This window comes from Crocuta crocuta, unplaced genomic scaffold, assembly GCF_008692635.1.
Source record: "Crocuta crocuta isolate KB4526 unplaced genomic scaffold, BGI_CrCroc_1.0 scaffold130, whole genome shotgun sequence".
Lineage (NCBI taxonomy): Eukaryota > Metazoa > Chordata > Mammalia > Carnivora > Hyaenidae > Crocuta > Crocuta crocuta.
This window is the reverse complement of record NW_027527920.1, coordinates 16,818,710-16,844,464: the sequence shown is the minus strand read 5'-3', so window position 1 is coordinate 16,844,464 and position 25,755 is coordinate 16,818,710. Positions and strand designations below refer to the sequence as shown.

Sequence of the window (25,755 nt, the reverse complement as noted above, 5' to 3'; positions counted from 1 at the left end):
GGAAGAAGCATTTATCCCTTCATTTCTGTCTACTGTTGGCTGAGGGATGGCCCAGAGGGTATTCACTCTCTGCCCTCACCAACACCACCACATATTAGGATGCCGTCAGCACAGTCAGGGTAAACCCTCACAAGTGTTCTCCACAACTGTCACTGTAAGCAGAGGAGAGGCCAAGAGGGTATGAGGCAGGACACAACAAGCTTTTCACACAGGATATATCTTTAATGATCTTATTTTGGCTTTTCCCACATTTTTTGAAATCACTACATTTTTAATGCAGAAAATAGTGCCATGAAGATTTTCCCATTTTATAAGTATACAATTGAATGACCATTCACTATTTTCTATTCTCTCTTCTTTATAGACCTTTTAGTCCTTCTAGTTTTGTATTTGCTTTCCTTTTTTAGTATGTTTTTCCAGAGTAAAAGCTTTACCCCCCAATCCTAACTGGATTAATTCTTGCTAATGTGTTCTCCTGATTTTGCTAAATTTCCACTTGTATCTTTATGATTTCCTTCCATATTCTTGCCTCATACTTGAATTTGTATTGTTTTTCTAAGTTACTGAATTGGCTGCTGGATAATTTCTGCTAATATTTCTTGTTAAAAATTAACTGCCTCAGAGATCAGTTTTATAAATCTGATAAGATTTTGAGGTGTACTAATCTCATCCTCTAAATTACTCCAGATTTTCTCTTCAACCAATAATAATTGAAAAGAATATTTTTAGATTTTCAGACAGAAAATGAAAATACTTGTCATTAATTTCTAGTGATGTTAAATACCATTTCCCCTTGTATTATTCTGGTAAATTTTCTTTGGAGATTTAATACCTTTTAAAGTTATGTACTTCAATGCAATTTACATAGAAGATTAAATGTTTATCCTGTATTACCCTCATTATCAATTATACCTTTCATCTGTGATATATGAGATTCATTTGATGTTCTTTTTCTGATGATGACCTTGCCTATTTGCTTCCCACTGGCCCATATATACCTGTTACACCTTCATCCATCATTTTATTCTTAACATTTTTGGGTAATTTGATATTAGGTATATATAAACGGATTACATTAAGTTGTTTTTAAAAAGAAATGTACATATTTTACATTTTTAAAAACTTTTTGAATGTTTATTTTTGAGAGAGCAACGGAGCATAAATGGGGGAGGGGCAGAGAGAGAGGGAGACACAGAATCCAAAGCAGGCTCATGGCTCTGAGCTGTTAGCACAGAGCCCGATATGGAGCTCAAACCCACAAACCACAAGATCATGACCTGAGCTGAAGTTCAACGCTTAACACACTGAGCCACCCAGGGGCCCCTATATTTTATATTCGTATATGCAGATAATATGTATATATTAAGAATACACATGCAACAGGTTTTGAGATCAATACACAGTATCTACTTCCTCCTCACTAATGAAAGTTTATCTAAAATGATGTTGTTATTGCTAAACAGTAACAAAAATACTAATAACTAACAATCTATTGTATACCTGGCTATTCATATATTTGTTTTATGAAGTCTTTGTTCAACTTCTTGCTCATTAAAAAATAGTTCTTTATTATTCTATTATTGAGTTATCAGAGTTCCTTCTATATTCTGAATAAAAGGTGTTTATAAGATACATGTACAGAATACTGTTTCCCAGACTGTGGCTTGCATTTACATTTTCCTAACAGTGTTGGCAAATTATTAGTTTTGATGAAACCCAATTTGTAACTTTTTCCTTTATGGAAAATGCCTTTTTTATCCTACCAAAAAATCTTCACCCTTCTCAAGGTCATAAAGACTTGCTCCGCTGTTTCCTTCTAGAAATTTTGTAGTTTCAGGCTTTTTGTTTGTCACATTCATTTTGAGTTCATTTTTGTATATAATGAGACAGAAAATAATAAGCAGGAGGGTAGGGGAAACAGGAAGAGGTTGGTAAAGGGTAGAAAGTTCAGCCATAAGGCCTGAAGATCTAATGTAAAACATGGTGACTAAAGTGAATAACACTGTAGTTTGTAAATGAAATTTGTTAAGAGTCCAACTTAAATGCTCTCTTCAGAAATAAAAAGATAATTATGTAGGTGATAGACTTATTAACTAGATGGGAGAATCATTTCCAAATATAAAAATATATCAAATCACCAAAATGCATACTTTAAATATCGTACAATTTTATATGTCAATTGTACTTCAAGAATACTGACAATAAAAGTCAGCTAAGTTGAAAAACCTAAAGCAAGAGTGACAAAAAAAAAACAAAGAAACAATTACCAATATCAGGAATGAAACATGGGATAGCACTGGAGACCCTGCAGACGTCAAAAGGATAATAAGGGAATAGTATGAATAATTCTACACACTTTGACACCTTAGACAAAATGGATCACTTGCTCAAACAAAAGTCACTAATACTAACCAAATATGAAAAATGGTCATTTGAATTGCCTATAACTATTAATGACATTGAATTAATAATTTAAAGCTCTCAAAAAATAAAACTCCAGGGCCAGATTGTTTCACTGGAAAAGTCTACCAAACATTTTAACAAAGCGTTAAAACCAATTTTATACAGTCTTCTGGAAAATATGAGGAGGAAACACTTCTGCATTTATTTTATGAAGACTGTAATACCCTGACACCAGTATGAAAACAGAAAACTAAAAAGCAATATTATGTATTAAAAAAAAAAAATCAACATAACCCACCAAGGTAAAGAAGAAAAAACACACACCTTATCTATAGATATAGAAAAAGCATTTGACAAAATTTAACATCTCTTCATGATAAAAACCTTTAGAAAAATAGGGTTAGAAGAGAACTTCCTCAACTTAATAAAGAGGATCTATCTACAGAACTACAATTAACAGAACGCTTTCCCCTAAGATAGGCAACAAAGAAAGTTGATATCTATCTCATCACTCTTATTCTTCACAGTGGTAGACAATGCTAGAAGTTTTAGCCAGTAAAGGAAGGCAAGAAAAGGAAATAAAAGGGACACAGACAAAAAAGAAATAAAACTGTCCCTATTTGCAGAAAACATGAGTGAGTAGGTAGGGAAAAAAAAAAAGAAAGAAAAAGAACTCCTACAGTACTAAATGAATACGGCAAAGTTGTGAGATACAAGATAAATACAAAAAAGTGAATTCACTAGTAACGAGTCTGTGGACATTGAAATTAAAACTAAAATTCCATTTATAATTGCTGAAAAAAATGAAATACTTAAAGATAAAAACAAAGCACATGGAGGATTTGTATGCTGAAAACTATGAAACACAGGAAAAAATACAAAGATGATCTAAATAAATGGAGAATTGTACTATGTTTATGGATTGGTAAACTCAACAGTGAACCTATCAGCTCTCCCAAATTGACAATTAGATTTAATGCAATTCCTATCAAAATCCCTGAAGACTTATTTGTAGATAGACACAAGATTATTCAAAAACATGTATGGAAAGGCTAAAGCAAATCTTAAGAATTATATAGTTATAGTAATCAAAACTGTGTGGTATTGGCAGAAGGACAGATACATAAATCAACAGAACAAAACAAGAGATCCCAGGAACAGATCCAAACAAATATACCTGTGTTTTGATAAATTTGCCAAAGCAATTCAATGTAGGATAGAAAATCTTCTCAACAAATGGTGTGGAGCAACTGAACATCTTAAAGCAAAAACCTTGACCTAAGTTTCATACCCTATACAAAATATCAACTGAAAACAAATCACAGACTTAAATGGAAAATAAAGTTTTAGAAAAAAAGGAGAAATTCTCCAGGATCTAGGTAAAGACTTCCTAGAATTGATATCAAAAATATGATCCATAAAAAGTGAAACTGACAAATTGAACCTCATAGAAACTGAAAATATCTGCTTAGAGAAAGTCCCTGTTAAAAAGATAAAATGACAAGCTAGAGACTAAGACTACAGACTAAGAGAAAATACTTGAAACCTACACACCTGACAAATGAGTAGTATCTATAATACATAAAGAACTCTCAAAACTCTAATAAATTAACAAACACATTTAGAAAACTGGCAAATCACCCTGACTTGAGGTCAAGGTTTTTGATACTGTAGTTCAACACCATATCCTGTGGTCTTCTGACTACTTATTCTATATATTAAGGAGAAGGGAGACTGAAATCTTCAACTATAATTATGGGTTTGTCTCTTTCTCTTTTCAGTTTCACTTCATGCATCTTAAAGCTTTATTTAGGTTCATCCACCTTTAGGACTATTATATCCTATAGATGAATTTACCATGATTTCCAACACAACTTTCTTTTGATTAGTGTTGAGTCTATCTCTCTCCATCCTTCTGTTTTTAAACTATATGTCTTCATATTTAAATTGTGTTGCTTAAAGATAACACAGTTGAATCATACTTTTTATGCAGTTTGTGAACTGTTACCGAGGTCTAGCTTTTTTATTCAGCCTGAAAATTTCTCTTTTAATTGAAGTGTTTATGCTATTTACACATAATGTAATTATCAATATTGGATGGGTTTAAATCTACTATTTTTCTACTGCTTCATCTCAAAATAATATTCTTCTCTATGTTAATCATTTTTTCCATTTCCAAAACTTACTTTTAGTTTCATCTTATGTATTTCAGCTTGTTCTTCCTGGTATAATTCTTGTCTCACTTGCTCCAAATCTTCACGTTGCCGCAGCATTTCTTCCAATTTCTGAGCCAGCTATTAAATTTTTAAAGAAACACACAAATGTTAGTAGTAAACAAATTCTATATTAAGTGTTTCTGAATTCCTCCAATGTTAAAGAAGTGGCTATTTTAATACCATATTCTGAAGCTGCAGCCTTTTTTCCTCATTTTCTTGAACTTTTGCCATTCGATCTTCTTCTCTTTGTTGCTGCATGTTGGCAAACTCTCTGATTTTTCTGTTTTCTTCTTCCATCTCCTCACGTTTCTTTTTTCTCCAGAGAGCCTGTTCTTTCTGAAATTCTTCTATGTACCTTCGAGTTACATTCATTTTTTCTAACCTTTGTTGTCTTTCCCTAAAAAAGCAAGAGCTGAGTACAGTTGTACAGTAAAAGAAATAATATTGATAAATATAAGTGTCATTTCCTTCAGGTGATAATAATGTGGGAAAAAACAGCCTTTCTATTTATATTTTATTCATTCATTCATACCACAAACGTTTCGAGTGTCCACTATGTGCTGCTAAATACAATGACAGGTATGAATTTTCCAAGTAAAATACTATTTATACTGCTCCTCTAACTTATTAATGAAGTTTTATGCATCTCACTTCAGAAAGGCACCAACCTGTTTACATACGCCTAGCAGCACACTACACTTCAGCTGTCCAGCAAAGAAATGATCAGAAGACAAGTCCTCTATATGATATGGGCACATTTAAGGAAAACAAAGGTTAGGTCATTTTCTTCCTTAATAAGCATTTGTTACCAGATAATTATCATGCTCACAAAGATAAATAGGAGTTGGAGCTCCATTTATGTAATTGTAATACTTACTGAGGACTTAGTATATATCCGGCACTGTTTAGGTACTTCTTCTCTTTAAAACAAGCCTAAGATAAATCTCATCTCAATGTTTAGGCATGGAAAGAAACTGGGATGAACTTACAATTGATCTTCTTCATAGATTTTCCTAACAATTTCATCAATCATGAGTTTCTCTTTCAGTAATTGCTCATAAGCTTCCTGCTTTTTCCTTTCTTGTTCTTCAAGTTGTTTCTCCAAGTCAAGATAATATTGTGCTTTTACTTTATTCCGTTTGTCCTCTGCAGCATTCTCTTCCTTGATTGCTCTCTCGTGTTCTTCCATCATGGTTTTGGCTATTTCAGCATCACGTTTCTGTTATGAAAACAAAATTTATCTTTCCATTTTCAAATGGTAACACAGTAGGTTAGAATATGTCAAAACAGGTGAAATTGAATACTATAAAGTGTACTGCATAAAATATTTTCATCTGTCCAGGTAATCACAAAGGTAAGTCACTCTCACTTGAAGGGTTTGAATGATGAGTCAAAGACTAAAGATGCTTTCCCATTCCTTCAAGTAGGTCTCAAGGAAATATAGGATGAGCATAATTAATAACTCCACATTTGAAAAATTTAGCAAAACTTTTCTAAAAAATTAGAAAAACTCTGCACTTGAAAACCTGCAAAAATTTGAAAAAATAGAATAACTGTTTTAAAAAGCAGTAGTCACCTTTTCCTTTTATTTAAAAGTGATGTAGGCAATTTTTAGCTCCATTATGTATCAGCTCCCATTTACAGTAAGGATTGTACTCTTTTTCAGACAAGTCTGCTATTAATCAGCTCTGAGCAACTCTGAAGTTTCTCCCAGCCTAAACTTTCTTTCTTGCCACTGGTCTTTGAAGTCTCTCATTTCTTCATTTATTAAATGCCCTTTATAATTACTTTAACTTAGAAGAGTCACATATATCACTGTGCCTATTTTCTGTAGCTTTTAATTCACTCATTCAAGACTATTCCCTCTGATTAGAGACAATCTTACTTCTTAACTAGGTTAAACCTCTTATTTTTTTTTTTTGAGCATTTTGAAATCACGTAACAAAATAAGTTGTAAATTAAAAATATTCAGGCAACTTTTATTACCCTTTAGCATTATGATAACATCCCAAATAACATCAAATAGGCAATAAATGGGTTAAAATGTGAATGCTGAATGCCATTCCTGATCTAATTGAGGCCTTTAACATATACACTATTAATATGACTTGACCAAAGTTCTTTCTCTCCTACTTTTTTAACACATGTTGTATTGGGTTCTTTAAAAAAATGTGAAATGACAAAAACATTTATGTATACATTGCCACACACTTATAGATATACAATGTTCTCATTTCACAGATTTAAGACTAAAGCTCAGAGAGACGGAACCCAAACTGGCAACTAGTTATCTTGACACCTAGTCAAGTTATAGGACTATTTGACTTTAATTTTTGTAGGCTCATTGTATTTAGGAAATAGTGGCAATTCCTTCAGGAGTCAGACTTAAATGTACAACTGCCTGGAAAAATTTCAACTATCAGGATAAAACTGCAAATTACTAGTCAAAGACTACACTGCTTATGTTCTACTTTACTTTTGTTTTTAATTTTATTTATTTTGAGAGAGAAAGAAAGAGAGAACATGAGTAGGGGAGGAGTGGAGGGCAGAGAGAAAATCTCACAGGGTTATGGGATTGATCTCACAAAGCATGAGATCATGACCTGAGCCAAAATCAAGAGTTGGACGCTTAACCAACTGAGGCACCCAGTTGCCCCAGTCGTACTTTATTTTTGAAAGGGAAGAAAAGAACTACATGCCTTAGGAAACAAGATCTCATGCTTTCCTACCACCTGCCAGGCCAAAGGCATTCCCAGTTAACAGCATGCTGTGCAACCCTTTGGACTTTTCCTGAACTGACGCACATGCACACACACCACTGTGGCCAGCATCGATTCTTATGAGATGCCTATATTGCACTGTGCTGGTTAAGTATTTTGATATTATTCTTCTAATTATATGTGTGCATCAACATATGTGTGCTGATATATACACATATGTTAACATACAGGTTTTAAAAAATGAAAACGGTCTGTGATGTGTATTACTCTCCAACTTGATTTTTCTGCAACTTGTTTTTTCTTTTTAACTTGAAATATGTTCAGGCTAACTTTAAAAGCCACAGCATTTACCTCTACCTCTTCTCTTTAATAGCTATATAACCTCTTTGAAAGGAATCCAGGAGAGAGGAAACTTTATGACTAAAATGCTCTACATATTAACAGAGAAACAAGAGAAGAGAACTTAAAAGACTGTAATATTGCAATCAGACCTTTTCATCTATGCCTAGCCTTTCCATGGGACCATGAGGGGTCAAGTGACGGTGTGCACGCTGCTTTTAAGAATTAACTCAATAAACCCTATTTTACATTTACTGGAACACCACTGGCGAGTATGTCTAAAACTCCTTTGCCCAAGAGTATCTCTTGCCCTGAACCAGACAGTATTTTCTAACCAGGAGTTAGAAAAGGGAAAAAAAATAGAGGGAAACAGAAGAGATTACTACTAATAAAACAAGAGTTTCCTGCCTAAAATTATAAAATACTTCACTTTTTAAAACATTTAACAAATACAAAATCTAATAACATTCTAAAATGTATTGATCACACTAACTTGTACTATATTGGTTTGTCAGAGAATTATCAGTTAGAGACCACAAAGAATGCTCAGACTTACTGAGTATAGTTATTCATTCTAAACAGCAACCACATTCTTTGTGTCTCTGAAAGGCTCTAACATTAAATTAAACAAGGCTCACTATTGAATAATCTTTGAGTTTCTACACCTTAAGAATCTGAAAAGTATAAAAGTATTTAAGAAATCTAGCAGTGTAAATTCCTCATAGTATGGAGCAATTTTCAAAAAATTGGGCTATTGTTGGTTTTCTAAATGAAGCTAAAAATATAGAAAACATAATGACCAGAAACATGATTACCATCTGCTCGTGTTTAATGGCATCCTTTTCTGCGATCTGAGCTGCTCTTTCTTTATTCATGTAAGCTGCTTTTAATTTCTTCTCCAATTCTCTGAGCTCAATACTGTTTTTTAAAAAAAGAGAAATTTAAAGTTGAGGACCACATTTCTTACTATCTTAAAAATTTGTACCTGAGATGTAAAAGAATTTTTCTACATGTGTAAGATATTTAAATTATTATATATCTTGAAAATAACACTTCTTCTCGCTTCATCCAAAGAAAAATCAGAATGCACGTGAAATGAGGCATTATAATTAATTTTCCATGCAAAACAACCCTTTTATTTCCGGTAATCATCACTAAAAATCTTTTTGCCTGTGCATAATAACTCAGAGAAGATGCTTTCTCAATACTGGTTAAAATTTCTGTCCAACTACTGAGGCTATCGAACTAAAAGAACTATAGTGGAGAGGTTGAAAGCAAGTTACTTATATTTTGTACCTTGGTTTTGTTACCTGTAAAAAGGGTAGCTGTGGGAATTAGTTAATCGGTATAAAAAGCTTAAAAAAAGCACCTGTTACACAGTAAACACTCTATAAACCATAACTATTTTTTGATGATAATGATGGAGAGGAATGACCACAGGCAAATTTGCTTCACTTCTCTGGACTTGTTTACCTACCTGTTAAAAATGAGGATCACCCTCAGATAATCTCTGTTTTTGAACCTATCCCTTCCATAACTATAGTGGAAAACAAAATGACATATGCAACTTTTCATTTTAATGTGCAGTCACATTCTGAATATGAGAATTCTGAGTTGGAAGGGTACTTAGATGTCACTTAGAAGCACATCTTGGGGCACTGGGGTAGCTCTATCAGTTGAGCATCCAATTCTTAATCTCAGCTCAGGTCACGATCCCAAGGTTGTGGGAGCCCCATGTGGATCATGGAGCCTACTTAAGATTCTCTGTCACCCTATTCTGCTCCCCGACTCACGCATGCTCTCTCAAAAAAATTAAGTTAAAAATATTTTTTAAAGTACATCTTAATTCTTATTAGAACAGAGGCACTCACCTAATTATAAACAATTTAGAAGTACCCAATACCTCCAAAGAGAAGTCATCATGGGTAGGGTAGAGAGCTATCTTGGTGTTGTGATGTGTCCTTCTTGCCCTTTCTGTTGGAGTTGTGAATGAATAGGACACACAATTGCCTTATTTCATAAAAATAATAATATAAATGAGGATTAAGTTTCTAGGTTAGTCTACATATTTTACTCCCGGGGGCTGAAATATATTTCTAAGAATTTTTGTTGGATTGGAGTTAGGTAATAATATTTGTAAACCAAGGTACATACCCAATCACAATTTATAATATTACCTCTCTAAAACAAAGTGCATCAAATACCAAGCAACTAACATGGAAATAAATGATGTTCATTGGAAGGACAAATGCACAGATTTCTATTGGATATATGCCTAAGAGTGAGATTTCTGAGTCACACTATTCAAATTTCATAGAAAATGCCAGCTTTCCATGCTCTGTACAGATTTAGACCCACAGTGCTTCAGCACTCACACTGCTACATGTCCCAGCAACACTTTTTAGTCTTGTCATTCTTTTTCATTTTAACCACTCTTGTGGGTAACATATCATTGGAGTTTTAATTTGTTTCCTTAAAAAAATGAAACTGAGACCTTTTCATATGTTTGAGTCATTTCTACATCTTCTGTGAAGGTTTTGCTCAAGATTTTTTTTGCCCACTTTTAGACTAAATTGTCTACTTCTTGTTGCAGAAGAGTTCTTTGTATGTTCTTGATAGAAGTCTCTTGTTAGTTACATGCAGTGCAAATATATGTCATTCCAGTCTGTACTTACTCTCACAGTGGCTTCTTTAGATGAAGAGAAGTATTCTAATTCACCAATCTTTTTCTTCATGGTCAATGACTTTTGTGTCATGTTTTAAGAAATGTTGCCTACTGCATGCATATAAAGTTGTTTTCTTTGTTAATCTCTCAAAACTGTTTCATCATGACTTTTAGACTAATCATTAAAGAATTCAATTCTGTGTGTAGAGTGAGGTAAAAACCACATCCATTTTTGTATATAAGGTTATTTAATTGATCCAGTACCATTTTATAAAAATGTCCATTTCNGGGGATGAGCACTGAGTGTTATGTAGAAACTAATTTGACAAAAAACTATTTGTAAAAATAAATAAATAAATAAAATAAAATAAAATTTAAGCATAAAAAAAAAAGTCCATTTCTGAATGTTCTACACTAACATTGTAGTGCCAGGGCTCTGCAGTGTCAGAGTTTAACTGTGCATATATGCATGGATCTGTTTTTGAATATCCCATCTCATCATTTCTCAACTAGGGTCCATAAGAGAACTAAGCCTCACAGAAAATGAAGTAACTATATTTTAATTCTCTCATAAATGGTATATAGCAGGCATTGTTTTAGATCCACGGAAGGTCAATGAACTCATTACAGATGCCGTAGACCATTGGCGTTTATATTTTCTGGTTGAGAAGATCTGCTCCATTCCATTTTATCAATCCATTTTGTTTATTCTGTGCTAAAACCACAATATCTTAATTAGTGTAGCTTTATAATAAGTATTTGTATCCTAGAGAATAAGTCTCCAATTTTGGTCTTCTCAAAGATCGTCTTAGCCATTCTAAGTACTTTGCATTTCCATATACATTTTAGAATAAGCTTGTCAAATGTCATAATAAACAATACTGGCTGAGATTCTGATTAGGATTACATTGAATTTATAAATCAATTGGACATGTTTACAATACTGAGTCTTTGATTAATAAACATGGCACATCTTTCCAATTATTTACATTTTAAAAAATTCTGTTGATAATAGTTTTTTTTCAGTGTTGAGGTTTTATACCTCTTTCATTAGGTATTTATTTTTTTGTTATTGTACGAATTATTCTTAAAATGTCATTAATTGTTGCTAACTTACAGAAATACAACTAATGTTATATATTGACTTCACGTCCAACACTACTGAAGTTATTCTTATAATTTAAACATAGATTCTTCTGGATTTTCTACATACACAATCATATCATCTGGTAATAATCAAAGTTTTATTTCTTTACTGCCAATCCTAACACCTTTCATTTACTTTTCTTGCCTTATTGCACTGGCTAGTATGCCGAATACAGTGATTAATATAAATCAATCCAGAATGAGGGACAGACACTCACAATATGGGCTACTACCATCAAAACTGCCTCAGAGCTGGGAAGGGATGGAGCAAGGACAAGTGAAAAACACCACAAAGCTTTGCTACCATTTTTAAGTTGCCTTTTTCTTGATTCAGCATTCACTTGGTTGCTATAAACCTCTGACTTTGGAAACTGTAATGCCATCCGTACTGCCAGCAACTGGCTATGTATTTAATAAGGGAAGACTGTCTCTGTCTCCTCTATGAGACAGTTTTTGCTAAACTTAATTATCAATTATATATGAGATACTTGTTTTTGCTTCTATAAAACTGTGTGTTAACTATGTAACAAATGTATAGCTGCTAATTATGTAATTTATATTGTATGATTAATTATAATTATATAATGAAGCCGAATAATTAGAAATCATTAAAATTATTAATCACACATAATTATTGATCTGTGGTATAATTTTTTAAAAAATTTTTAATGTTTCTTTAAAAATTTATTTCTGAGAGACAGAGAGAGAGCGATCAGGGGAGGGTCAGAGAGAGAGGGAGACACAGAATCCAAAGCAGGCTCCAGGCTCTGAGCTGTCAGCACAGAGCCCGATGTGGTGCTCAAACCCATGAACTGTGAGATCATGACCTGAGCCGAAGTCGGACGCTCAACCGACTGAGCCACCCAGGCGCCCCCTTCTGTGATATAAATTTTAAAAAGACTTCTAAAAATAGGAAGGGACTAAAAAGAATAAAAAAATAAAAATAAGAAGTGACTGTCCCATCTCAAGGAAAAAGCAGTGATAAATTAAACTGTCTTTTAAATATTTTCTGGGATTAAAAAATCATGTTTTCAAAAATCAAGTAACAGTCTCATTCAAGGTCAATTATTTTCAAAATAAATGTCAATGAGCTTTAAAAATTCACCCTGGGTTTTAAAAATTCATTTCTTTTAAATTTAAAGAGGCTAATCTTACTATATATGGTTTTTAATCACTTAGGATATATTTTGAGTACCACCACAAACATTCCTTGATTTTAGAACTGCCAGTTTGCAGATGAAAACACTGATCAGAAAACTGGTCCATTTCTCCACATTAATCACAATTCTACCACAGCTTATGCACAAAATGAAAAACTCTAAGCAGTGTTGACAATGCTAACAGGCAGCATACCATATTTGAAAGAGTATTCAGCTGAATGACTTTTGCCTTAGTTTGAAGAAAATTTTCAAAAGTATAGCATTCTAGATGGGTCATTATTTTCTTTCAGCCCTTTCAATCCATAGACTTCTAGTTTTCACTGTTACTTTCAAAATCAGGTCATATTTCTGATTGTTGCTCCTCTGAACGTAATAGTCTTTTGTGGGGCTGCTTTTGTGATTTTCATGGTTTTATTTATTGTTGGATTTCAACAGTTTGACTAGGTTAAGTATGGGTATAGTTTTCAGTATTTGTTGTGTTTTAACCTGTGGCTTTGTCTTTTCACACTTTTGGAAATTCTTGGCCAGTATCTCTTCAAATACAGCTTCTGCATCATCCTCTTCCATTTCTACTACCAGAACTAAAAGTATACATGTGTTAGCACTTTCCATCATGGCCCTTATCTCTTTTAAGGTTACTTTTGCATTATTCTATCTCTTTGTCTCTCTGCTTTATTCTGGGTATTTTCCACTGGCCTACTTGCACATGCCTCGCTTCATCTGTTTCTATCTAATAAAATCAAATTGAATTCTGTATTAATGAAGTAATACACATACTAAGCTGCACAAATCTTAAGCATAAAGTTTGTAAAAATGTTGAACATCTTGCCATATGCTTATTGGCTAAGCTTTGCTTCAGTTCTTAACTCTCAGCCCTACTTTTGGAATCAGCAAAACCTCCAGGAGAAATACAGCTACAAATGCCAAGCTTACCGTTCTGGTTTGCTTGTTTCCCAGATCTTACTTTTCCAGATAATCTGTTCTCAGAGGGAGCAATTATTTGAATCACCTTGTGTAAAAATTGTTAGAAGTGGAAAGTTCCTCCATTTAATTTTTAGATCAGTGAATTAGACAAAAATAGGATGAAATATTTGTTTCATCTTCAGATAACATAAAACCACAAGGGACAGCTCAAATAATTGGAGAATTGATGTCCAAAGAGACAGTTTGTGACTAGAACAATATGAAGACATTAGTGGCAATTTTAAATCTTTAAGAATTAGTAAAATAATTTGATAAAAGTTGTAGGCCCAGAAAAATACATATGGGTGTATTTGTCAAACATATAAATATAATTTAATGAAGCTTAAAATCCCTGAAGGTCACCAATGGGTCATATAATATCCTACATGAAGCCTGGCTCAGTTAAGATAAAATGTAACAATTATCAAAGTAAATTGCTAATATATTCAACTATGTAAATATAGGATGGGCATTTAGTTAGACCTGAGTTTTAACCAACAATGTGATATTGCTGCTCCTAAAAAGTAATTTCATCTTAGGCAACATTAAGAAACATATTGTAGAACAATGTGGTTAGGTTAACAGTCCCACTACTAGGGGTCCCAGAGGATTACGCATAATTAATGGGGTAAGATTTTGTTAAGGAACAACAATCATGTAAATCACACCTACAGAAGAGAACTAGGATGGTAAAGGTTGAAATTATGTTATATGTGGAACAAATGAAGAAATGAAGGATGTTTAACTTATAGAAAAAAACTTTTTCATATTTATGAACAGGATTCACAAATATGAAAGGATATACTAAATAAGAACTACATTTGTTTGTCTTTCATCAGACAGCAGAAATGAGATAAATGAGAAAGTTACAAGGAAATTAATTCTGAAACAACAGGGGAAAAGATAATTCAGAGTTACGGCTGAATAAAAAAAGTTCTATTGTAATCACCAGAGGTGTTGACCCATAGCTGACCAGCCACTTTCCAAGAATACTGGGGTAGAAAATTAAATTATCTATTGGGTAAGGTTTCACTTAAGGGTAGGATTCATGAGGGGCACCTGGGTGGCTCAGTCATTTAAGCGTCTAACTTCAGCTCCAGTCATGAGCTCACATGGGTTCACAGTACATGGGTTCAAGCCCCACATTAGGCTCTGTGCTGACAGCTTGGAGCTTGGAGCCTGGAGCCTGCTATGGATTTTGTGTCTTCCTCTCTCTCTGCCCCTTCCCTGCTTGCCTTCTGTCTGTCTCTCCCTCAAAAATAAACAAATAAACTTATAAAAAAAAGAGTAGGATTCATGAGTCTATTTTTTAGGTCATTTAAAAAATTACGTTTAGAGGGGCGCCTGGGTGGCTTAGTCGATTAGGCGTCCGACTTTCGCTTAGGTCATGATCTCACGGTTTGTGGGTTCAAGCCCCGCATCGGGCTCTGTGCTGACTGCCAGCTCAGAGCCTGGAGCCTGTTTCAATCTGTGACTCCCTCTCTCTCTGACCCTCCCCTGCTCACGCTGTCTCTCTCTCTCTCCTAGAAATAAATAAAACATTAAAAAAAAAAATTTAAACTTAAAAAAAAATTACGTTTAGAGGAAAGAGAAGAAATTGATATTTATTTTCACCTTAAACACTACTTGGAATACAACTTCTTTTCTCAAGCGAATATAAATAGGACTTAAAGCAATAAGCTTTCCAGACAAAATATTAACTAAGTACAATGATACAAAGAAAGAAATTTCACTTTCAGGTGTCAAGCATAACATAATCAGTCTCAAGGCAAAGACAAAACAAATGAAATTTATAAAAGCCAAGATACCTGTTTTCTCTTACTTGTTGCCTCATCTTTTCATCCTTTAGACTTTCATGTTTTAGTCTTGCCAATTCCGTTGCCAGTTTTTCTTCTTGTTCAATCTGAAGTTCCCTCAATCTTTTGTTTTCTTCTGCCTGAATTTTTTTAAAAAAGAAACTTCATTTATTTGTCCTCCAGAATCAGATATATTTTTTTCTCAAGGCTGAATCTGTTTTTTAACAGAAAGCTCAAGGGCCTTCAGAGCAACAATCATTCGTGTTTTATTTTAAAATACAAACTACTATTTCAATAGACACTCTTCCAAACATTTTACCATGGAAGATGTCATACATCATCAGTAATAAGAATATTAAAATACACTCTCAGGTAGCATCACTCATTTTCCGTAACTACCAATATTTTGCTAATCTTCTTTCTTTACTCTTCTACTCCAATTTCATTTTTTCTTCATTCTTTTTTGCTAGACTATTTAAAACATATCCTAGATATGTCATTACCATATACATAATTCAGCATTGATCTCTACCTGATAAGAATTTCATCTCATAGAACAGCCATGCCATGAACATGTCTAAATAACAGTAATTCCTTAGAAAAGTCTAATACCTTATCCATTTTCAGGTTTTCCCAATTATCTCAAAGGTGCCTTTTGTTTGCTTTTTCAAATCAAAATCCATACAAGATCCACATGTGACGTCTAGTTATTTTTTTCTCTGAAGTTTCTTTCACTCTGTAATGGTCATCCCATACACACACCTTTGTTTCCCAGTCCACTGATTTGTTGTAGAAATTAGTACATGTGGACCACAGAATGTCCTACATTGTGAATTTGACTGATTGCTTCCCCAAGATACCATTTAACTTGTTTCTTTTGTACCATGGGTAAAATGGTAGAAAGATCTAGAGGGTCGACTAAATTCTGTATTCAGAACAAATAAGCACATGAAAAGATGTTCAATATCATTAGCCTTCAGAAAATGCAGATTAAAATTCCAACGACAGATCGCTACAAACCTATTAGAATGGCTAAAATGAAAAATAATGGCAAAACCAAATGTTGGTGAGAAATTGTTTGCTGGGTGAGAGTGTAAAATGATAGAGCGTCTCTGGAAAACAGTTTGGAGGTTTGTTCTAAAGCTAACATGCAATTACCGTACAACTCAGTAACTTCACTCTTAAACATTTATCCTAGAGAAATGAAAACTTATGTTTATTTTAAAACCTGTACCCAAATGTGTACAGCAGATTTATTCAAAATAGCCAATAATGGAAATAAGCAGACAGATGCCACCAGGTGAATAGTGAGATAAACTCTGGTACATCCTACCATGGAGGACTGATCGACAACAAAAGGGAACAAACTAATGACACTAGTCACAACCTGGCTGAATTTCTAGCAATTAAGCTGAGTGAAAAAAAATCTAATCCCAATGTACTGTATGGTCCCATTTATATAATGTTCTTGACACACATTATTTTACAATTGAGCTTTAATTGTAAAAGTTCAATTATTCACATAGCATAAAATTCACCTTCCACAATTCCTAACTCAGTGGTTTTTTAGTATATTCACAGTGGTGTGCAACAATCATCACTATCTAGTTTCAGAACTTTTTTTAAGCGGATATTTTCTGAAGCAGCTTTGTGTTCACAGCAAAAGTGAGCAGGAATAAGAGAGCTCCCATATACCCACAGCCCACACACACGTACCACCCCACCTCACTATCAACACCCCCCACCAGTGTGGTACATTTATTACAGTCAATTAATCTATGTTGACACAATCACCCAAAGTCCACAGTTTACATCAGGGTTAACTCTTGGTGGTGTACATTTTATGGTTTTGAGAAATATGTAATGATAGTATCTACCACTATAGTTATCACAGAGAGTAGTGTCACTGCCCTAAAAATCCTCTGTGCTATGCTATCCTTCCCTCCCCCAGAGCCCTGGCAACCTGTGATCTTTTTCCTATCTCCACAGTTTTGCATTTTCCAGAATGGTAGATAATTGGAATCATGGAGTACGAAGCCTTTACAGGTTGGCTTCTTTCACTTAGCAATACACATTTAAGGTTTGTCCACGTCTTTTCATGGCTTGATATTCTATTGTCTGGATTGTCGATCCATTCATCTGCTGAAGGACATCTTAGGAGCTTACAAGTTTTGACAATTAAAGCTGCTATAAACATCCATGTACAGGTTTTTGTGTGGATGTAAGTTTTAACATTGAAGAACAGTCTCATTACCTCCAAAAAAAACCCACTATACCTGTTAGCTGTCATTCACCATTCCACTTACCCTCTAGTCTCTGAGAACCACTCATCTGCTTTCTATCTCTCTGGATTTGCCTATTCTAGAGATTTCATTTAAATGGAATCATACAGTACGTGGCCTTTTTGTGCTTGGCTTCTTTCATTTAGTGTAATGTTTTCAAGGTTAATCCATGTTGCAGCCTGTATCAGTACTTCATTCCCTGTTATGGCTGTATAATATTCCACTGAACAGATAGAACACATTTTGTTTATCAAGTCATCAGTGGATGGGCACTTGGGTTGTTTCCAACAACTCCTTTGGGCTGTCATGAATAATGTTGCTTTCAATATTCATGTACAAGTTTTTGTGTGAACATGTTTTCAACTGTCTTGGGTTTATGTTTAGGAGAGTAATATAGCATTTGCATTTAACTTTTTGAGGAACTGCCCAACTGTTTTCCACAACCACTACAGCATTTTACATTTCCGCCAGCAATGTACAAGGGTTCCAAGTTCTCTACATCTTTGCCAACATTTACTATCCTTTTTAAAAAGAATTAGAACAATCTTCATGGTTCTAAAGGGAAACCTGTGATTTTTATTCACATCTCCCTAAGGACATGATGTTGAACATCTTTTATGTGCTCATTGCTCATTTGTAGGTCTTCTTTGGAGAAATGGCTATTGATGTCCTTTGTCCATTTTTGTCTTTTTATTGTTGAGCTATATAGATAACATTCTTGAAATGACAAGATTATAAAAATGGAGAACATATAAGTGGTTGCCAGAGTAAGGCATGAGGCATGGTGTACAAGAAAGAGACAGACAAGGGGCACCTGGGTGACTCAGTAGGTTAAGCGTCCAACTTCGGCTCAAGTCATGATCTCACAGTTCGTGGGTTTGAGCCCCACATCGGGCTCTGTGCTGACAGCTAGCTCAGAGCCTGGAGCCAGTTTCAGATTCTGTGTCTCCCTCTCTCTCTGACCCTCCCCTGCTCATGCTGTCTCTGTCTCTCTCTCTCTCTCAGAAATAAATAAAAACATTAAATAAAAATAAAAAAGAAAGAGGTGGACAAGAAAAGACAAAATAAGGAACACTTGTGGTCATGGAGCTCTCCTGGATCATGACTGTGGTGCTGGATATACAAACCTACACGTGTGATAAACTGTAGAGAACCAAACACATATATACACACACTCACACGCACATGCAATGCACAGACAGGAGCACAAGTAAGAGTAGGGAAATCTGAACAAGATTGGTGGATTGTATCATTGCTGATATTTTGCCTGTGATATTGTACTATAGTTTTGCATGATGCACCATTAGGAGAAATTAGGTGCATGGTATATTGGGTCTGTGTTATTTCTTATAACTGCATTTGAATCCACAATTATCTAAATAATACTTTCAACTAACAAAAAGCAACTGCAAGTACTGGTGATGACACAAAGCAACTGGAATACACCACTGAAGAAATGCAAAATAAGGCAGCAATTCTGCAAAATGGTTTGGCAATTTCTTATCAAGTGAAACATACACCCACTGTATGACCCAATCATCCTACTCTCAGATATCTATCCAAGAGAAATGAAAACTTATGTTCATATAAAAGTTTATAATCAAATGTTTATAGCAGTTTTATTCACAGTTGCCATAAGCTGGAAAACAACTCAGATTTTTTTCAACATACAAATGGGTAAACAATTGTGGTACATCCATATACTAGAATATAACAGTACCATTCAGCAATAAAAGGAACAATTCATACAACAACATGGAATCTTACATCTGTTTTGCTAAGTGAAAGAAGTCAGACCCAAAAGGTAACGTATTGCCTAATTCCAGTTATACGACACTGTGGAAAAGGTGAACCTGTCAGGACATAAAAGAAATCAATGGTTTCTAGGGATTTGGGGAGAGGAGTGAGTGATTTACTACACAGGGACAGAATGAGGGGACTTCTGGGATGACAGAATTGTTTGAATGAACAATCTACCCATTTCTATCTCTACACACTGGGAGGGTAGAGATAGAAATCTATCCATTTATCAAAGTCCATAGAACTATACATCAAAGAGAATTAATTTTATAATATGCAAATTTAACAAGAAATCAACCAGTATATCCAAATCAACAGCACTACAACTCAATAATAAAAAAGAATTAACTTGACAAGTCCAACCATTTGGATGAGTCTCAAAAGCATTACACCGAGTGAAAAAATAATCTACTCTAAAGGTCACAGACATAGGATTCCACATATGTATGGCACCACACACAATTATATTTATATAACATTCTTGAAAGAACAAAATTACAGAGTTGGAGAACAAATCAGTGGTTGCCAGGAATGCAAGGTGGGGGAGGGGTTGAGGAAGTATATGACTATGAAGGGGTAAAATAAATGAGGTCTTGGCAGTGACAGAATGGTTCTGTATCTTAAATTAGGTGGTGGTTGCACAAATCTACACATTTGAAAAAATGACAGGGGGGTATAGGAAAATATGGTACCAATGTCATTTTCTAGAGTTTGATATTATATTATAGTTATGCAAGGTGTAACCACTGGGGGACCTCTCCATACTATTTTTGCAATTTCCCAAGAACTTGTAACTATTTCAACATAAAAAGTTTTTTTAAAGAAATCAACTACATGTGGGAGGAATAAAGGAATGCACAGTATATCAAATTAACTATTTAAAAATTAACTATTAAAAATCAGGAGGTCCAAGAAGCATAGAAGATCCTGAACTCATCTCCCATGGACACACAAAATCTACAGCTACCTATAGATCAGTTCTGTAGGAATGCTGACAATACTGGCTCCATCTTTGGCCCTCCATCTTGTTCATGGTTGCCCAATGACCTCTCTTGGGACTACATGTTTTATGTAGCCATCCCATGGAAATGAATAATCATACCTTAGAAATGCCCACCAAGACCTAGATAGGGAGAGGCTTGTTTTGGCCTCCCATGAATCTGTTAGAAATAAGCCTTTCCCCTTTCTGATGCACAGGTGAGGCTATAAGATATAATTAAAAGTTAGCTGTCAATTAGACACATTCAAGCTCGCTGCAGTGTGTGTGAAACCTTTGATCTCAGTACAATGCCCTTCTGTGCGTCCCTTTGCTCTGTAAAATTTGTGGACTAAGGTCTGGATTTGGTGGAGGATAACTATGCAGTTGCTGTGCATAGTCAGTCTTCTACCCGCTCCCCCGTGTCAGTAAGTTACCCTGAGTAAAACTTTGTAAACTGTATGGAGAGGCCTACTTCCTTTTCCAGTCTCAGAGTGCCTTCTCAGTTTGGGGGATACTTTATGTCTCTCCTGCACCTTCTAACAATTTCTCTCTGTAAAGTATCTGAAAACTAGACAGACTGCGTTTCCACAACAAAGGATAAAAGGACCACATTGAGAGGGATAGAGGGACAGAGACACTGTCTAGCCAAAAACTCTACACCCAATAGGCAGAGAGACACAACAGAGAGGGATCTCACCAGTCCAGCACCTCTGCCAGACAAGTGAGGGGTTGGTGCCCCACAATTAGGCACTCAAATACTTCAGAGCTGCTCCAAACATGTCTGGCTTAGAAAACCAACAGGGCTAACATCCAAGGGACCGAAAGTACAATAGGAAACTGAGATTCTCATTTTAAAGGCTCATCTGTAGTCTCACTCATAGGATCAAGCACAAAAGCACCAACTTGAAGGAAATTCATTTGCTGAACTGGGGGAATCTGCTGCAGAAGCAAGGGACAGTTGGGGCTCTACCAGAGACAGAGGCAAGACTGACTCCTTTTGTGTGCTCTCTACCTCTCCTGCCAGGGTGGCACACTGCTTCCCTGGGGCTGGTGGGGCAGGTGGTCTCTGCCATCCTGCTGCTTTCCTGAGGCTGTGCAGTGGAGGCAGTCATAGCGATGCCCCATACCCTGCTGTGGCTGGCAAGTGAGAGCAGTTGTGACATTCTCCTGCCACCAACCTGGGGCCGGTACAGGCACAGAGACAGGGCATTCTCCCCCAGCATCATGGAAGCCCTCAGACACATGCAGTCAGGGCATTTTGCCCGCTGCCTTTCTGAACCTGGTGAGCGCACTCTGAGCAGGTGTGTGCAAACCACACAGGGGATGCCCTTTGTTCACTTGGCCTTGGTGGCTAAGGGGGCTGGAGGTCTTGAGCTTCAAGGGACTATTACCATCAGAAAGACAGTTCTTGGCAGGCCAAACCCCCAGGGCACTGCACATCCAGTCTTGCTTGAAAAAGGTCTATTTATCTTGGAGCTCCAGCTGAAGAAACAGACTTCAGGTTTCCCACACAAGCAGCAGCTACAAAGGCACTCTCAGGGGACGTAGGGAGACATTATCCTTGCCCATCCTGTTGGCATCACTGCAGCTCAACAAACTCTCCCAGAAAGGAGCTTATACACTCATCTGCAGTTCCAAGTTTTGCAACCTGTTGCCCAGGGGACACCTCCATCTCTAGATCTGGAGGCCACCAGGGTTTACAATTGTAACCCCACAGGACTGCATATATTTGCATGTATTAAAAGCTGCTGCCTGGGGGTCTGGCTTCCATTCAGCCTGAAACTAGGTGCTTAATAAGATTCCTCTCCTTGGAACACTGACCAGTCTTGGCATACCATCAACAACACAAACATATCAAGAATAAAAATTAGACTATTTAGATGATCACAAAAGTTCAAGAGACAACCAAGAACTAATCAATGGTGAATGAGAAGTTTCATCACCTACACAAAGCCACCTCTTCAAGACTGAAAGAAGTACTTGTTTTGCCTTACACAGGGAAACAAATACAGGCAAACAAAATGAGGAAACAGAGAAATATGTTCCAAATGAGAGAAAAAGACAAAACATCAGAAAAAGACCTTATTGACTCAGAGATAAGTAATCTACCAGATAAAGAATTCAAAGTAATGGGCATAAAGATGCTCAGCAACCTTACAAGAATGAATGAACACAGTGAGAACGTCAACAAAGAGATATAAGATATAAGAAAGTACAAAACAGAAATCAGAGTTGAAGAATATAATAATTGAACTGAAAATACGTGAAGAGAGTTCGAGAGCAGACTGGATAAAATAGAATAGATCAGAGAACTGGAAAACAAAGCACTGGAAATCACACAGAGCAGCAAAAAGAAAAAGGAATTCTTAAAAAAGGATGATAAATTAAAAGATCTACTGGACAACATCAAGTGAAATAAAATCTGCATTATAGGGGTCCCAAAGGAGGTAAGAGAGGAAAGGGGCAGAAGAAATAATGGCTGAAAACTTCCCTAGCTTAGGGAAGGAAACAGACACTCAGATCCAGAAACCCAGTGAGTTCCAAGTAAACTAAACCCAAAGAGATCCATACCAACACACATTATAATTAAAATGTCAAAAATTAACGAGAAAATCTTAGGAGTGCCAGGGTGGCTCAGGTCACCATCTTGCAGTTCATGAGTGCAAGCCCTGCATCAGGCTCCATGCTGACAGCTCAGAGACTGAAGCCTGCTTTGGATTCAGTGTCTCCTTCTCTCTCTGCCCCTCCCCCACTTGCATGCTTTCTCTCTCTCCCTCTCCCTCTCTCTCCCTTTCTCTCAAAAATAAATTTAAAAAATTTTTTAATAAAAAAAAAATCTTAAAAGCAGTATAAGCAACTTGTTGTAAAGAAAACACCGCAAGGCTATCAGCAGATTTTTCAGCCCAAACTGTGCAGGACAGAAGGGAGTGGCATGACATATTCAAAGTACTGAAAGGAAAAATCTTCCAACCAAAAACACTCTACCCAGTAAGTTTATCACTCAGAACTGAAGGAGATAGAGTTTTTCCAATAATCAAAAGCTAAAGGAGTTCATCACCACCAAACTGGTTTTTCAAGAAATGCTAAAGGAACCTTTTAAGTTGAAAAGAAATGGAACTAATTAACAGCCAGAAAACATTTGAAAGTAAAAATCTCTCTGTAAAAAATAATTATGTGGTGAAGGTAGTAGATAAGTCAACTTATAAAGCTAGTATGAAGGTTAAAAGGCAAAAAAATAGCAAAATAAGCTAAAACTACAATAATTGATACATAAAATAGGAGATAAAATGTGACATCAAAAACATAAAATGGGGGGAGGGGTAAAAATGTACTATTTTGGAATAGGTTCAAGTTTAAGTTGTACCAACCTAAAAGGTTAATAGGATGTTATATATGCTATGTAAATAAATTACCTCATAGTAACCACAAAGCAAAACCTTACAGTAAATAAACAAAAGAAAAATGAGAAAGGAATTAAACACAACACTAAAGAAAGACAATGAACCACAAGGAAAGAGAGAAAGTGATGAATGGAACAGAGAAGAAGTACAAAAACAGCCAGAGAACAATTAAGCAAATGGCAATAAGTATAGATCTAACTATGATACTAATCCATAAATATAAATGGATTAAATGCTCTACTAAAAAGGCAGACTGGCCAAATGGATTAGAAACAAACAAGAAACAAACAAGACTCAATATTGCCTGCAAGAGACGTACTTCAGAAGTAGGGACAAATACAAGCTGCAGGTGAAGGGATGGAAACAATATTCCATGGAAATGAAAAGAAAGCTGGTATAGCTATACTCATATCAGACAAAATAAGCTTTAAAACAAAGACTGTAATAAAAGACAAGGAAGGACATTACATGATAAAGGGGTCAATCAAGCAAGAAAACATAATATTTACAAATATATATGTAGCCAGTACAGAAGCACCAAAATATATAAAGCAACTATTAACACACCAAAAAGGAGAAATCGACAATAATACCATAATGGTGGGAAATTTTAACACCCTACTTACATCATCTGACAGAAATAAGAAAATCAATGAAGAAACATTGGCTTTAAACAACACCATAGACCAGGTGGACTTAATAGATATATACAGAACATTCAATACAAAAATAGCAGAATACACATGCTTCTCAAGTGCATATGGAACCTTCTCCAAAACAGATCAATGATAGGCCACCAAAAAAAAAAAAAGAAAATCTCAAGAAAATCTCAATAAATTCAAAATTTATATCATATCAAGCACCTTTACCAACTGTAATGGTATAAACTAGAAATCAATTATCAAGAAGAAAACCACAAAAATGTGAGAATTAGACAACATGCTACTAAACAATCATTAGGGCATTGAAGAAATAAATACCTAGAAGAAACTTTTTTTTAAAAAATCTAGAGAGGGGGGTGACTGGGTAGCTCAGTCAGTTAAGCATCAGACTTCAGCTCAGGTCATGATTTCACCATTCCCAAGTTCAAGCTCTTTGTCAGGCTCTGTGCTCACAGCTCAGAGCCTGGAGCCTGTTTCAGATTCTGTGTCTCCCTCTCTTTCTGCTCTTCCCCTATTTGTGCTCTGTCACTCTCTCAAAAATAAAAATAAACTTTGAAAACATGTTTAATTAAAAAATAAAATTAGGGGCACCTGGGTGGCTAAGTCAGTTCAGTGTCTGACTTCAGCTCAGGTCATGATCTCGCAATTCGTGGGTTTGAGCCCCGCAAAGGGCTCCACGTTGACAGTGTAGGGCTTGCTTGGGATTCTCTCTCTTTCCCTTTCTGCCACTCCCCTACTCACACTTTCTCTCTTAAAAAATTAAAAATAATTAAATTAAATTAAAAATATCTAGAGACAAATGAAAACAGAAAAATAACATAAATGCAGCAAAAGCAGTTCTAAGGGGGAAGTACACAGCAGTACAGATCTGAGAAACAACAAAACCCTCAAATAAACAGTCTAACTTTACACCATAAGGAACTAGAATAAGAATAAATGAAGCCCGAGGTTAGTAGGAGGGAAATAATAAAGATCAGAGTATAAATAAATGAAATATATGGACAAAAAAAGACAATAGGAAGCATCAATGAAACTTAGAACTAGTTATTTGAAAATATAAATAAAAATAGGGTGCTTGGGTGGCTCACTCAGTTAAGCATCCAACCACTGGTTTTAGCTCAGGTCACAATCTCATGGTTTGTTAGTTCGAGCCCCACATCAGGCTCCATGCTGACAGTGCAAAGCCTGCTTCGGATTCTCTCTCTCCCTCTGTCTCTGCCCCT

General features: G+C 35.4%; 1 protein-coding gene across 1 annotated transcript in view; it reads right to left on the bottom strand.

The window, feature by feature from the left end:
• Window positions 1-21,581, bottom strand: part of MNS1 (meiosis specific nuclear structural 1) — a 31,672-nt gene extending 10,091 nt beyond the window's left edge. Inside the window, exons 1-6 of the mRNA XM_077748367.1 lie at window positions 21,462-21,581; window positions 15,421-15,548; window positions 8,494-8,596; window positions 5,609-5,838; window positions 4,800-5,016; window positions 4,590-4,697 (exon numbers count right to left, since the gene is read on the bottom strand). Of these exons, the coding sequence (XP_077604493.1) occupies window positions 4,590-4,697; window positions 4,800-5,016; window positions 5,609-5,838; window positions 8,494-8,596; window positions 15,421-15,548; window positions 21,462-21,581 (906 nt within the window). The remainder of the gene's footprint in view (window positions 1-4,589; window positions 4,698-4,799; window positions 5,017-5,608; window positions 5,839-8,493; window positions 8,597-15,420; window positions 15,549-21,461) is intronic.
• Window positions 21,582-25,755: the final 4,174 nt, after the last annotated feature.